At 43.4% G+C, this 15,884-nt stretch overlaps 1 protein-coding gene across 1 annotated transcript; it reads right to left on the reverse strand.

The window, feature by feature from the left end:
• Window positions 1-1,616: 1,616 nt before the first annotated feature.
• Window positions 1,617-15,023, reverse strand: LOC138200136 (phospholipid phosphatase 2-like). The gene is made up of 6 exons (XM_069152615.1): window positions 14,819-15,023; window positions 4,991-5,142; window positions 4,568-4,830; window positions 3,892-3,949; window positions 3,033-3,209; window positions 1,617-2,890 (listed from the first exon to the last, which is right to left on the reverse strand). Exons 1-6 carry the CDS (start codon window positions 14,877-14,879, stop codon window positions 2,741-2,743), a joined length of 861 nt encoding a protein of 286 aa, XP_069008716.1. The 5' UTR covers window positions 14,880-15,023; the 3' UTR covers window positions 1,617-2,740.
• Window positions 15,024-15,884: the final 861 nt, after the last annotated feature.

The raw sequence follows: 15,884 nt of genomic DNA on the forward strand, positions 1-15,884 counted from the left end.
ACAAGGAAAGTGGAACAGCTGCTTACAGCTGGAAATTGTTAAACTAATGTTCGATAACCGCTCCAGGAACACCTCGGAAAACAAAAGATAACTATTACCATTTTTGGATACACGTATTGCCGTCTCCCGAAATTGGCAGTTGCGTTTCAAAGTTTGTGTGACATCCGGCGAGTTCGCATGCGCAGCTCGTTGTTGGTATAAAACCGGTCGGTATGTTGAGTTCTTGCTGTACAAACTGTAATTATAACGCGTGCAGTGAGTGGGCACTGTGGAGGTGGGACACGGCTGAAGTTTTAAGGTTGAGATGCGGTTTGTCGTTTGGGCAGCAGAGGGCAGCAGCGCTTTTTCCACTGGTCGGGTAGCGCGACGTCAACGAAGGCGTCTGAAGAGGGTCTGTCGCTGTGCGTTAAATCACATTATCCTTCGCCTCTCCGCTTCCTGGCTGCGGGCCCGACCGCGGGCGCGCCCGCAGGCGTCGGCTCATCCCTCCTTAATGTGAGTGCTTTCCGGAGCGTGTCCCGAGACGGGGAGCGTAAAACCTTTCTTCTGTATTTTAAGTTGAAAAGCGCTTAAGTTGTGGCTCGGTGCTCTTTTTTTTTTTTTTTTTTTTTTTCCCCCCCCCCTCTTCCTGTCCGTGCCGGTGTTGGGAAGCTGACGAGTTTCCCTCCCTGGAGATTTGACTTCAATATATAGAGCGCGAGAACAGATCGGTCGAGTCAACTTTGCGCTCTTTATACTGACGTCGGTCTCGGCAGAAAACCTCCTTTGGCAAAACTCAGACATGTGAATGGTATGTGTGTTTGTTTTGCTGTGAAGGGCCAATTTGTATACATATGAATATATCAATATACATATTTTTTAAAGCATTTTTGTATGTCTCAAAGCTGCTTTTTAACGTGTGTATCATGGAAGACTTTTGGTGTTGTATGTGTGCATTACAAGCCTACAGTAAGAGAGGCACAATGTTGTATACCATGTCGTTTTTCCAGTTATTTTTCTTCTTCCTCCCCCCCTTCTCTCCCCCCCCCCCCTCCCTCCCTCCCTCCCTCCCATTCATTCTCTCAGTAGGCTGTAACACTTAACATTGTTTTCTAGGTTTGTAAATGTTCTATCCTTTTTTTTTTTTTTTTTGTGCAAACGAAAAACAGTTAAATGTGTTTATGAACACGGTCTCATTTTAAAATACCCGGGGTAAAAAAAAAAAAAAATTAAAAAAAAAAAGCAAAGATGTAAACAAGCAACTGTGTACTCTCATGAGAATGAATCAACCTTTTAGCAGTAAGGAAGCTTCTCTGGTGCCTTACAAATAAAAGACGTGATTGAGAACGGTCATCTCTGTTTGGTCGATAAACATGTTGCGAAAGAGAACCCAACACACTATATTCGGGAATCGAAAATAAACAGCCCCGTTCCCTCCGCAGCGAAGAATCCCGCAACCGTCGGCGGCAGGTTCAGACATGAACCCTGCGTCACCGCGGTGCGCAGAATACCTAAAAGAAAAGGAAACAAACAAAACCAAAAGCATTCCCTTGCCGACAGTCACCAGAAGTGACTCCTCGCAGAGTTATGCTCCTTTCTTCTTGCCGCAGCGGTAAGCAACACACGGACGCTAAAAGCACGCTGGCTCGTATTTATGGAGAAACTGCACCGCAGGAAAAGAAATGATTACATTGCGCACAGTTTCAAAATTAGGTTACACACGTTGTTATGAAGAGGGAAGGGAGGCGTATTTACTCTCTGCACTTCAGGTACGAGGAAGCTTAAAAAAAAACCACTTTGAGTTTATGTGATAAACAGGCTCCAGTAACATCTCCCATTTTGTCAATCTTTAAAAGTAAAAGTTTTGTCACTTGAAAACAAAAACGTTTACAGAGCAAAAAAGTTGCCAGCTCAGGAAATGTCACCGACGGTCACAGCAGAATTAGTGGTAATACATTCTTAAAACGGCACAACAATTTATTAGATACAGAAGGTATAAACAAAGTAAAAATGTTAGCACTATACATTATGCGCGTATACTACGCGTCAGTGGAAGCGGTCCATTGCTACGCTTGCGCATCTTCTAAAGACGTACAAACGCGGGAGACATCCGCAGAGAGAAATGACAAAAGTCTCGGGACGGGCGGATACAATCTAACTCCAGTGTAGATAAAGTAGCAACAGTCTTATCTGACTGACAAAGTGGAAAACATTCAGCCTCCCAGGCCCTTTTTTTTTTTGTCACTCAAGGACAGAACGATCTTGTGAAATTTGACAGATCTTCTAAAGCGGCCGGTCACCCTTTTTCCGTTTCACTCGCAGCGTAAATTGTCCCGCACTTATCTGAAACTTTGCACTTGCAATCAGGACAACAACAACAAAAAAATAAACATTGAAAATAAACAAAAACAAATCACTGCACACTGTCGCACAAACCCCAGACACGAATCAATCGGACATAATTTTTTTTTGCAAAACACACCCCCACCCCCCCCCCCCCCCCCAAATTACGCAGACGGAGGAGCTTCTGTCCCGACAGGTTTTGGGGAATCTTGGGGGAGTTTTCATAACAGTAAAATTGTCGGGAAGGCGTCTAAAAAGGGGGCGGGGGGGGGGGGGGGGGCTGCGCTCGTGTGTCCTTTTTGTAATGGAGCTGCTGTTAAGCGTGTGGGCCCAGGTTAGTAGGAGCAGCTAAGGCGGGGGGGGGGGCTGTTGTAAAAAAAAAAAAAAAATTTTTTTTTTTTTTTTTTTTAAAAAGAGCTCATACGGGTCCAGAGCAGTTGTAGTGGTTTCCGTGCTGCGAGTCCGAAGGCCGCGGGCTCGGCTTACGCTCGAGGTGTTCGATCTCCGCAGCTTCGGGCCGAGTGCAGCGCGGAGGGCGCTGCTTGAAAAAATCAGACACGTATCGGACCTGAAGGAGCAAAAGAATCGAGAAATCGTTTTCGATCAACCCGTTTTCCACTGGAATTCTATAAATAGCTTTTAAATAGCCGCGACTTTAATAAGGAAATCGTCGTCTTTCGATTCAAAAACCACGCTGGAATTTCACTCACGTTGAGCACGGCGATGAGAGCTCCCTGCAGAAATCCCACCAGGACGTCGCTCCAGTGGTGCTTGTAGTCGGAAACCCGCGAGTAGCCCACGTACACGGCGAACGCCATCAGGAAGAACTGGATGGTCGGTCGAACCAGCCTCGTCCACTTCCCCTGCATTCTGGCCTGGATGTAGAGCTGCACATGCAAGGAATTTAAAAAAAAAAGAATAAAAAAAAACAACACATTTTAAATCCTCTCGATAACTGGAGCTGCAGATTCTTGGACTTTTAAAAGGATAAGCTATTTGGTTGGTTTTTTTTGGAGAGGTGATGGTCAATAAAAACCTTTTCTTTTCAGTTGTTTTCTCAAATTTTTTTTTTGCTTAATTCTTTTTTCCCACCCGTGTTTAAAAAAGAAAATGTAAGTCGTTATTCTTGAAACTCTCATGTGCTTAATTCTAGAATTTCCCCCAAAACACACACACTGACAAATATCTGCGTTATAATCTTATCACTGTGACTTTTTTTTTTTTAATTGGTTTTGACATTGAAATGCGTTTAATTCTAATTATCCAAGAAAGAGAGTGTTTTAATGCAGGATACAGATTCTGTGGTAGATGTGAATATAACACGTGCTTCAGCAGTACAAGCAACCTTTCAGTATTTGACCCCTGAAAACTCAAAACGGGGATTAAAGTATTAAATCTGTCACCTTCCGTCCATTGTACAGTTGTGTAGTATGACAACAATGGTGTTTTTAAACCGGCGCTGCGTATCCGCGCCGACCACCTCCCTCCTGTTTAGGCCGATTTGTGTGTTTTTGGTAAACAGTCCTTTCGCGGCAGCGAGAACGTCTCGCACGACGAAGACACACTCACCGACAGAAAGAGCATGCAGTACATCCCGAAGGACGAGTGGCCGGAGTAAAAAGATAACCTGCGGAGCGAAACGGCAGCGTTATTGTAAAGTGTTTTTTTTTTTTTTTTTTTTTAACAACACAAGACAACGATGAATAAAAGTAAAGATTACAGTCGGGAGTCGGTTTATGACGTCACATACACCAAATAACCTGGAAGCATTTAGTTTAGCACTGGGCCAAATTGGGCCGTACCGATAAAACTAAATATGTTGAAAGCTAATTGGCTTGTTTTCTAGGTCACATCCTGTTGACTGAATGTTCCCGAGTTATTGACTCAGTTTGCCATATTATGACATTTTTGAACAACATGCCAGAATGACATTTTTTTTTTTTTTTTTTTTTTTAAATCAAATTTTGGACTACAGATGATACTATGACTTTTTTTTTTTTTTTTTTTTTTATCAGATTTTGGCTACATTATATAGTATGACATTTAAATACAGTAATTATTATAATTTTTTTTATATATATATATATGTATTCCATTTCTGCCAATAGATCCCATTAAATCCTACACACTGGACCTTTAAAAACAGCCATTATTGACGAGATTAGGGTTTTTTTTGTTTTTTTTTTCCATTTGCACACTGCCAGTGAAGGACAGCGAAGGCGGCGCAGTGTTGAGGTCGGCCCACCTGGATTCGGTCACGTTGCGCGGGCTGCCGGTGCAGTTGATCTGCAGGACGTAGCCGCTGCAGCTAACCGGGGCGCACACCGACAGGAAGTTCGGACGCGGGCGACCGATGGTGAACTTGGCCAAGTCGGTCAGAGATTGGCTGACGGCCGCCCCAAACAGGTAGGTGCCCACCACCTTGTAGAGGGCGGACAGGTACTGGTTGAAGTGGGAGTTGGAGTGCAGGCGTTTCATGTGCACCAGGTAGGCCTCTCCTGTGGTGATCTGTGGGGTAAAGGGGATAGAAAAACGGTTCACAGATCATTCGGGAACGCCATCTTCGCCAGCGGTACGCAAATGACCTTAAACCGTCAGATTCGTTTAGCACTTTATAAATCACGCCGTTCACGTGGTGCTCGAGACAGACAAAAACGCTGGGACTCACAATGATGATGGAGCAGGCGATGGTGACCGCAGCCATTGTTCCGTGGGAGATGGTGTCTCTCCTGTAGGGATAGCTGATGCTCTTGTCATCGCAGTAGATCCCTCTCTGGTAAGGACTGAACATTAGAGTCAAGATGGCGCAGGGCAGAGCCGCTGCAGAAAGAGACGAACGGCAAGATCAACGGTTTTTTTACGAGCACAGCGCGGAAGTAAAGACGGGATGAAAATAATACGACGACCTCGCGAAAGCAAATTATGAATTGCAAAGCAATCGGAGCGCCTGCTTCTTGACGACGCCGGTGAAAACGAATTGTTCAAATTGTTGCTCTCGTTTCCGCCGCGCAAAACGTATTGCAGGCAGGGGAAACAAAATATCACGGTGGCTCACAGCGAAAGCACAAGTAAAATAACGATGATGAGCGATTGTAACCGCTTTAAGTTAATGGAGGCACAGCGACAGCAGTAAAACTGCAGTCTTTGGGACTTCATTGTAAGAGCAGGAGTTTCCATCCCGACAAGCGGGTCAGACCCTCCAGCTCGGCACAATGAGCTCAGGAAACAGCTAAGAACACACTGACGGACTCGTCTCGGCTTCGGGCAGAATTACCCGGGTCTGCCCGGCAAATGAATTTGTCATCGGTGCCGACGGCTTCGCCTCTTAACGGGTCACATTTTTTTTTTACTTCTCTGTGGAGGAACCGCCTGTCGCCATGGAAACGCGCGAGACACGATAACCTCTCGACATCGGGGCCCCGTTTACGCCGCGGAGGGCCTGGGAGCCGAGAACTGGACTCGGACACATACGCTTGCCTATGAAGACGTGCAAACGCGCTCATACACACTCTCCTGACAGATATAAACGTTTTTTTTTTTTTTTTTACCATGCAGAAAAAAAAAAAGCACATTTATGGGGCTGTGATGACAACCTGTTTGCGTCTGAGCTTTTTTTTTGTTTTTTAAAAGACACACACAAAAAAACAACAGTTTTTAGTCCAAACAAAACAAACAGTCGGCGCGGCGCAGCAGCAGGAGAACATAAAGTTGTCTCTTAAATCCGAGCGGGACAATAGTCCAATCTGCAGGGCTAATGTCAGAAACTTTTTATACTACGACCTTTGAATAGTTTTCCTGTTTTCAAGAACTTCCTGCTGAACCGCCGAGGCCAATAACGGCAGGGAATGGAGTTTGTTCTGTCAAGCAGAGAGCTGTAATATTTATTGGGTAATTCCATAAGAGCTGATCTCTACAAACAGATTGCTTCCTTCCTCCAGAGTTGCGCGTCCGCCGCTCTTGACGAGCACGACTAAATGAAACCACGCGAAGACACACAAACACATGTTCCAGACAGGTAATTTGCGTCACGTGGACACACGGTATACGTGGATGCCTGCTGGCTTGAGAGCGTGAATCGAGTCTGACGTCACGGCAGACGAGAACAACGCCGTGTCATGATAAAAGCACAAAACTGCGTTACACGTGGAAAAAAAAAAAAGCTGTATGAAACTCTAAATTATAAAAATTCTTACTAGGTTTCATAAACTTAGAAAATATAAACATCCCTGCATGATATGACCGTTTCAAAATATCTTAATACGTGTGTATATATATATATATATATATGATGGTACAAACGGCTTATCGGGTTTCAGTATTTCACTCGGCACAACACGTTTAATATCTCTAGAAACGTTGGGATCTCCTCTCAAATAAAGCTCCATGCACTGCTTTCTAAAAGTGGACAGTTAACACAAATTTAACTGGAGATAAGTTTAAAAAAAAAAAAAAATTCTCAAAATGTAACCTGCGGTGTTTCTGACCCCTCGTGGTGTAAGCCAACTGAAATGTAGTTTTAGTGGGTGGGTTCCCGTTTTATTGTGAAAGCAAAAGATTATAATGCCCGAGCGCATCGTATGAGACGAATAAAAGGGTTGAAGGAAATCGAATCATTCCAGATGGACACATTGAGAAACTTACTGTTTTTTTTTTAATAGTAACTTGACTCTAAATCTCCTTTGTTGAGTTTTTAAAGTTGACTTTATTTACTCTCATAGATCCTGGTTCTATTTTATGGTGTTTTTTTGCGACATGAACCCAGTACACTGCAGTTTAATTAAAAAGAAAACTTGCTTCACATCAAATTGGGTCATTTGTATTGACATTGATTGCAATAAATAATAAATAAATAAAACTGCTCATGTGTATATGTTTTTCTTTAAAACGGTCTGCCATGCCCCCTTGCTTCACATCCCTAAAATGACACGAGAAACGTCCAGCGCTTTTGCCCGCGCGGAGGACTTAATCGATGCGACACCGGTCACAAAGTGCCGCTAATGATGTCCGGTGACAAACGGTATCCTCATTAGCGGGGAATTTCTTTTCACGAGAGGAAGCCCTCCCTTTGCGCTTCGCATCTCCCGAGTCCATTATGCCAGCAGGTCAAGCGTGCTCTCGGTTCCTCTTTGAAGTGAAGCCCAACCAAGTGTTTATTCTGCAGGCTGCAAGGATAACGTTTATTCCCAAGTCTCCAGTGGCTTCATACTGCCAGGGGGGGGGGGGGGGGGTGGGGGGTGGAGATGTGGATGGACAAAACGTACACGGTCACCATTGCGGAGGCTTATTTAACCACCAAGTCAGTGAGGAAGTCGATCCCCCTTCATATCAAACTTGCCCTGAGAGCCTGTGGAGAGCTCCTATTGTCCGAGCGGGACTGGCTGTTTTTATCTGCTCTATTATTACAGAAGGCCTGGTATGTTTTTATAAGCCTGTGTGCTGGGGGAGCGGGGGGGGGGGGGGGCGGCCTCCCCCTACCAGAGGTTGGGTCAGGCGGGGGACGTCTTAAAACGCTTCCCGCTTTCTTTTTCGGTCCATTTCTCACCGAGGTTTAATCCCCAACCCGTTTTCATTTTATTTTGACATTTTCAAATAGCCGTCGTTTTGTTTTACTCACAGCACGTGATCGCTTGTACCCTTTCGGCGACGTAAATTCTAATCAAGCGAGCTTTTAAAGCAAAAGAAAATGACGACAAATTCAACTGTGGTACAATGTTGACACCCGTCCGAGACAAGATATAGCGGAAGCTAACGGTCTACGTTGACTGTAATTTGTACAATACGTTAAGTATTTTAAGAAATTCACACTTTGTCTCCAAGAGTTTAGAGAAGCAGGTACCAGTGAGTTGAATAAAAAAAAAAAAAAAAAAAAAGATAAGAGCCAGCTTCAGCAAGTTCAGCAATCTGGTCTATTTGCAGGATCAGATTTTACTTTAAAAACAGATGATTTTGAAGTAGTCAAAGTCCAAAGTGTCAACTTTTAGAAACTGTTAAAACGAACCTCGCTGCAGCTTAGTGACATACAGCGTGTCAAATATGACAGTTTGGAAGTTGTAAAGTATTATCAGCCCTCACAAGATCTTTTCTTGCCCGTCTTTCATTCTTTCCTGAATTATTACCATCTTCCTTCCTCTCTTTCTTTCTTTCTTCCTTCCTTCCCTGTCTCTCCCAAGATCCTTTCCTTCTTTAACTGATGTCAAAATTACCAAAACTGGAGGGTTGTTTTTTTACCAAAAAGTGACACTAAACCACACACACACAGTACTTTTATTTTATTCTATATCTCTAATAGCCTGTTTTGATGACAAGATATTGGCTTGTAATTATGAATTCTTTTATATTTTTCCTTTTACTAGCATTAAGCATTTAATGCAAGTACTATTGAAAAAAAAAAAAAAAACTAGATTATTTGGTGGCCTGTATCAGTTTGTATCATCCTACATGTAGCTGTCGACTTCTACTTTCTCCAAAATCCTTTGCGGTTGCAAACAATGTAATAGTTGATTCTGATCTCATTTCTAAAAGACGAACGCTCTCACAAAGTTTCTGCTGACTTTTTCCTCTTCTGTAACAAAAACGTCCACGGGCGAGATAAAAAAAAGAAAAAAAAAAAAGAAGAAGAAGAGGAGAAAGTATTGTTTTACGCTTTCATAATCTCTTCTGGCAAGAGCATGCCCCTGATTCCAGAGAAAATAAACATCGTGGAATTTGGGATCAGACACAAGTACAACTTCCCCTTGACCTCTGACCCCGCAGGACGGGGGTGGGGGGGGGGGGGGGTGTTCCTGTTATTCGACTCTCAAGACGGAGCGTGATCGAGGCAGAAGCTGTGGGGCCACGCGGTGGGCACCGGGGCGCCCATCTCGAGAGCTCCAGATCTGTTGGGACCGGGACCAGAAACGGGTAACGGGCGACGGATGAGAACATTCGCCTGAAGTGTCTAAATGCCAAATCTCAACAGGTGACCGTGAGAGCTGCGGGTCCACCGGGCGACCTCACACTTTGCTAGCTCACAGGGATTTGTGACTGGCGCTCCGCATCACACCGAGGTGATCAGAAAACCAATATTTAACTTGTGGAGATCCTTCTTCTGTTTATTTTGGAGGCCGTTTTAATCCTCTGCACTCATTGCCGTGTGTTTTTTTTTTTTTCTTTCTCCACGCCATTGCCAAGAAATCACAGAGTAAACAGTGCGTGCACTGCTGTAACTTCCTTCATAGTTTGTTGATGAAGTTTCAAATGGTTGTTTTTTTTTTTTGTCTTCTCGGTCTATAACGGTCATCATGAGTTTCGGACAGGTTAATCTGCTACAAAAATCCATGAAAACTGTTGTTGCAAAGAAAGCGCATCACTTCCGGCGAGGCCGGGAATTTTTTTTCAGGGAAAATCCAACACAATTAGTGATAAAAATAACTTTTTCTGACGAAAGATAACAGTAAATTGTCATTCTTTCGAGCTTTAGAGTTGCCAGTTGAACCATTTTGTGACCTCTAGGCAGAGTCAGGCTCACAGTTTCTCCCCGTTTCTAGTTGAAGGTAATGTTTTTTTTTTTTTCTGTTTTGCTTTATAGCTCCCATATAGAGTGAGTTAACACTATGAATCGGGTCATTTCTAAAAAAAAAAAAGTCTGTTCAATAAGTACGTACCTTAATCAGAACAAGTCTGTTGCATACAGCGCAGTGCATCTGTTGTTTGTTTCCGTGTGCTTGACGCACAGCGTGAATGATTTCTTAAAATGTTCTGTCATTAAAGTTTAAAGGCTTGTGCCGCGTGGTTTCTACGGGATGTCCTCTGAGGACTTCGTAGTTTGCATTACATCCAAGCCATCAGTAGTTTGATTTCCGAACAATCAGTCATGCAGGTTTTAGAAGCTCCTGTTTCACTGACGTGGGATTTTGACCTTTAATGAAACACCAAAAAAACAGAAATAATTCTTTCGCTCTCACGTGAAACGCCCGCAGGGCTGACTAGAACTTCTGAAACCAGAGAGGACGATAAGCTGATCTGCACATATAAAGCCTGTGTGTGTGTGTGTGTGTGTGTGTGTGTGTGTGTGTGTGTGTGTGTGCGCGCTATGCATGTTATAAAACGTGCGCATGCACGCACACACACTTCCCACTTGACTCTGACATGTATTTGGCAGAAGCAGAAGCAGATACTCTGTGTGTGTGTGTGTGTGTGTGTGTGTGTGTGTGCGTGTGTGTGTGCGTGTGTGTGAAATGTCACATACCTTAAATGAGGCTTTTCTGAGACAAACAACAACAGCTGCTGTCAGTCACTGGCCGTGTCAACTCTGCACCGTGACAGCCGACAGCTCTCATACTAAACTCTTCAGACGCTTCTGTAAAGCTTCGGTCCTGATTGTGCAGCGACCAGTAAACAAGACAACAGAACACGCAAGCACGGTGCATGTCATCTCACACAGTCAGAGCTAAAACGATCAGTCAATTAAATCACTCCGTCCATCGATGGAAAGATCCTCTGCAAATATTTCGATACGGATCAATCATTAAGAATAGTGAAAGTAAGTAAGTAATAATACAAAATTTAAAAAAAGCGTGGACAGCGAGATACACTGCCGATATCTGCAATAATATTTCATGCGTGATGGCAGATTTGTTCATTTATTAACTATTGGTACTAAACTGCAGCCTCCTCTCAGAGGCGTGAACAGACGAGGAAAGGAGTCGATTAAGTTCTCGTTTATTTTCTGAACCGTCGGGAGACGCACGGGTTCTCTCCCGCCGCCGGACAGACCAGATAAAACAAGTCAGATGCCGCAATTAAAACAGCGGCGGCGAAGCCACAACCCCCAGTGAATTCTGGGTAGGGACAGCTGGGCTCACTCCTGTCGACGGGCAGCTGGGAAGGCCACAGTTCAGCGTCTCTCAAATGTACAAACACTGCTGTTGAACCGAGACGAGCAGCAGCGCAACCGCGTCACAGCCGACAGCAGCGAGTTCAGACAGTCTGTCCGAATGGATTTGTTTCAGCTTTGTGAGGTCAACAACTGGAAACAGAACTTTTCCTAAACAGAGAAGGGAACAATTAAAAAAGGAGCAGTTTGACATTTTGGAAATGCGTACGTTCACTTTTTTTGTTGTTGTTGTCAAGAATTAGATGAAAAACGATATCACTTTCATTATTTGTAAAAATTAAAAAAAAAAAAAAAAAAGACCTATCATAAGATCTAGAAACATCTTGTACGCATTTCTTTCGTGTTTAATTTGGACAAAAGTTGTATTGTTACCAAACCAAAGTCGAGAATTACTCCATAAAAAAAACACCAAAAAACAACATGAATTTGTCCTTTTTATATCTGGGTTTCAGCACAGCACGAGATATAAAATGTTACCCGCGCTTTAGAGGTGAAGCCAGACTAGCCGTTCCCCATTTTGTTTCCAGTCTCCGAGCGTCTTCCGGCTGCTTTCATATTTACTGTACGAGCGTGGTATCAGTTTTGACATTTTAACTTTAGGCAAGAAAGTATTTCCAAAACGTCAAAAAAAATATTCCTTTTAACTATTATTCTCCTTTCAGAAACATTCTGGCTGACAGTTTCCCGGTTTGTTTGTTTTTGCTGAGCCAAGCAAAGCATCTGCTGGCTGGTTTCATATTTAGCACGCACACCGAGAGGACTGTCAAACTCATCGACTGACTCTCGGCAAGACGGCAAACGAAGCGCATTTCCAAAAAAAAAAACAACAACCCCAAAACGTTACGCTTACTTCTCACGAGATCCGAATACGCTCGGGGCAGAGACACACAAACTGATCGATGGGGGGGGGGGGGATAGAAATGCGAGCGGCCCGAGTCGCAGCCGAGTTTTCAAACTTTGTTCGCGTCAATTCAAGTCTGGATGTGCAAGTTATGCATGTTTTTATGTGCACGTGTAATACGGCGCGTCTGCGGTGTGCGGTGCTGACGAATAATGACAGGATGGAGGTCTGACTGCAGAGAGGAAGAGCGAGGGATAAAAGAACGAACAGATCGGTTACAATCTGGATATTCAGCACATTCCTGCCATATCTCTCACTCACACACGCGCACGCGCACGCGCACGCACACGCACACTCACACACACGTGTGTGTAACTGAGGGGAATCAAACCAGATGATAGTTCACCCCCACACACACACACACACACACACAGATCTACAGCAGTTCACTGCTCTTGTGGGAAAAAAAAAAACAGCAGAATCAAAAAAAAAACAACAACGAGAGAGTAGAAAAATAAAGATGTCAAGGGTGAAAAAAAAAAGATTTTAAGAAGTCAGACATGAAGATGAAGTGTTTTTTTGTGTGTGTGTGTGTGTGAGATTGGCCTGTTTTTGTAAAATACACAGCATGTTAATGTGCAACTAACATGGCCTTCTCCGAGTCTTTGATGCTGTGCCACAGTGAACTTTTTACACTCGGTGACACTGGGAGGATTACTCAGCCGAGTCGATTAGTGTGCTGAATAAATCTAGAGCCATTTCAGTTAATGGATTGATTGTTGGTTTTTGCTTCTCAAAAAGTGAAGAATTGTTGCTTTTCTATGCGTAAAATATAAACTGAATATTTCAGGGTTTAAAGAGAGTCGATAGAGCAAAAAAAAAACAAAAAAAACTGAATTTGACAACTTCGGTATGTTGCAGTCCTGTTTACGTTGTTTGAATGCTGTAGTGTAATACTTTTAAAATTGTGCTTGTTCTTCCACGAGTTTGGTCTCGGACCGCAGCTATTGATTATTATTATTATTATTCATAACAATGGCAAATATCCATCACAATTACTTGGAGGCTAATGTGCCGTAAAGAAATAAAGTCATATGTTGTTCCGACAACAGTCTCAAAATCAAATTGCTATAAAAGAAAACAAGGAAAAGCAGCAAATTGCAGTTCAGTTGAACGTTCACACGAAATGTACCGGCGTTCTGATAAACCCGACAACCGCGATATCGGTTCACACCCGGCGTGACTCAGATTAGAAAGACTATCACTCATATATAAAGCACACTTTCATTTCCGAAAGAGCCGCATGTCTAACTTTAACCGGACATAAACCACAGGCAACTCACTTTCACACCCCTGACTGCGGGGGTGATTAGTCACACAGAAAAGAAATTTGCCTATGGAAAACACTTTAGTCATAGTGCCTCATCTCTGATCTCAGGGCTCCGTATCGGGAGTTCTTTTTACAAGTGTGTATTCATCGGCGGAGGGGACAGTGACTCCTTGACAAGCTGAAAGAAAAACCTGACTGATCTCTTCTTATCTATCAGAAATAATTATTGTGTCTCACTTCCTGCACTCGCCCCCAGCAAAGCTCTTCCAAGATTTCCTTTAACAAAATGAACATGCAGGGCGTTGACAGTGGACTTCTCCAAGGTGTACACGCACACGCACACGCACACGCACACATTCTGTCGAGTGCAGAACAGTCATTATCATTCCTCCCTGTCAGTCACCAGATGCGTACACGACTAGATGAAGAAAACACATAAATGCCGAAACCCTCCGTGGTCGTCTCAGCTTTTACAGGGATTCCACCGGTTTTTAAACCCCATACTTTCACCCTTAAAAGCATCGAAAACTAGAGTGAGAATCCAACATCAGTGTCAAGCTTTCCTCTTTCATCATCTCAGCTGCAAGCTCTGTCAGTGTGCCGGAGCAGTGAGAAGATGTGACGCCAACAGCTGGAAGATACTACGTCTGCTCATGGCTCTGTGTCCTCCTGCAAGAGTGCACAGCAAGTCGCAACAAGCCTGTTCACACACACACGCGCACGCGCACGCACACGCACGCACACACACACACACTCAAGAGCCCACCCTCAACACACACGCACATTTCCAAAAACAGGATTTTAACATTTGTCAGAAAAGACACAAAGGCGATACGCAGAGATGCTCAGCCAAACTGCATTTTGCAATTACTTGCAGGTATCAATCATCGGCTGTCAAAACATTGGCGCTACGAGAGGACGATAGACGAGATAAGATAGCAAGTCCTGTCTTAAACCAAATCATTTCAATGAGGAAATCACCTCCGAGAAACCCAGAGATCAACAGCAGCAGTCTTGGGAAACTTTGTTTGGCTTGTTTGGACAAGAAGAGGACTTGTGCTTTGCGGTTTAAAAAAAAAAAAAAAAAAAAAATCACTGACAATTGTGCGTCATCTTTGCGACCGAAAACTTTACTTATTAGACCCAAGAGAATTATTTCTTTAAAAAAAAAAAAAAGGCGAAAGTATCATTTATTTTAATCTTGCAGCGAAGCAACGTGCGGATTATCTGCAACAGATCTATAAATCAGATGTTTGTGTTGTTGTTTTTTTTGGAGGGGGGTAATCCCGCGCGTCACTGTGCAAACGATTCTATAAAAGTTTGTTTTTTTTAAATATATGTTATTGGAGGAACTGATCCGTCCGCAGTACAAGTAAATAAGATCCTGCCTGGAACTAATCAGGTTTTCAGCCATATTGTCGGGAGGGAGAGATCAAGGGTAGGCACTCACCAACAATGACACAAAGAATATCCACCACGATCAGAATCAGCTTCTTCCCTTGCTCCGTCATGTTTCCTCCAACGCTGCGTCACTTTCATACATAAACCGCGTTTTTAAAAAAAAAAAAAAAAAGAAAAAGAAAAGAAAAGCAGAGCAGACGGCAGAGTTGTAATCTAAGAAACACCTGGTGAAACTGCGCTATCGGGGCAAAAAAAAAAAAAAAAAAAAAAAAAAAAAAAAAAAAATCGACCCGCTCGTTCTTCCGGCTCTGCTCCGCTGCCTCACCTGCCTGCTCCCCGCCTCTCCGTCTCGTCTTGTGCACTGCGCTGTTCCCAGGTGAGAGCAGCGGAGGACTCTCTCTCTCTCTCTCCCTGCCCTTTTTACGCACAGGGGTGTGACTGTCAGCGTGCTAAAAAAAAAAAAAAAATAAAAAAAAAAAAGCAGGCTGATAGGGGGACTTGGGTTTTCTGAAAGCTTCCCTGAGGAGGAGGAGGAGGGGGGAGAAAGAAAGAAAAAAAAAAAAAAAAGTCACCCAAAACTTTCTCTCTTCTTTCTCATTCTCTTCTTTGTCCGCCAGAAATTCAAAATCCACTGAAACGGACATTTCCTGCTCCAGGACGTGGTTACTTGTTGGGGGGTGGAGGGGGTGGTGGTATGGCCAAGGCACAAACAGCAGGCCTGTGACCTGATTTTCAAACTGTAATCACTGGTGGAATGTTGTTAAGTACATTTAATCAAGCACTGCGGTCAATGAATCAATTTTAATGGACTTTGTTTCCTTGTCATGCTTTCTATTTTTTTTTTTTTTTCTTTCGACTCATGCATTTATTGCACTTCAGAGGCGTATTTTAAATCCGCCGGTACGACAGAAACACGTTGCTGTAGTTTAAACTCCACAATAGTATTAAAAGTTGTTCCGGTGCCGAGCAGCTGCAACATTTACATGTGCTGCTCCCATGTTGGGGAATTTGTAATAATTCACGTTATATGAAGTTAACAGTATAAAACCAACCAATCTGCAGAGGAGTACATTTACTCTGGAGACAGCATAACATTTGAATGCTAAAAAAAATGT

This window comes from Embiotoca jacksoni, unplaced genomic scaffold (genome assembly GCF_022577435.1).
Source record: "Embiotoca jacksoni isolate LCO1_2020_lvr unplaced genomic scaffold, fEmbJac1.0.p SCAF_18, whole genome shotgun sequence".
NCBI lineage: Eukaryota > Metazoa > Chordata > Actinopteri > Embiotocidae > Embiotoca > Embiotoca jacksoni.

Excerpts from the sequence above, each read along its gene's own strand:
- LOC138200136 (XM_069152615.1), bottom strand. The coding sequence starts at position 14,879 with ATGACGGAGCAAGGGAAGAAGCTGATTCTGATCGTGGTGGATATTCTT. Across the intron at positions 5,143-14,818 it reads TATTCTTTGTGTCATTGTTG|CGGCTCTGCCCTGCGCCATC; the intron begins GTGAGTGCCTAC and ends CTCTTTCTGCAG. Across the intron at positions 4,831-4,990 it reads TCGCCTGCTCCATCATCATT|ATCACCACAGGAGAGGCCTA; the intron begins GTGAGTCCCAGC and ends TTTACCCCACAG.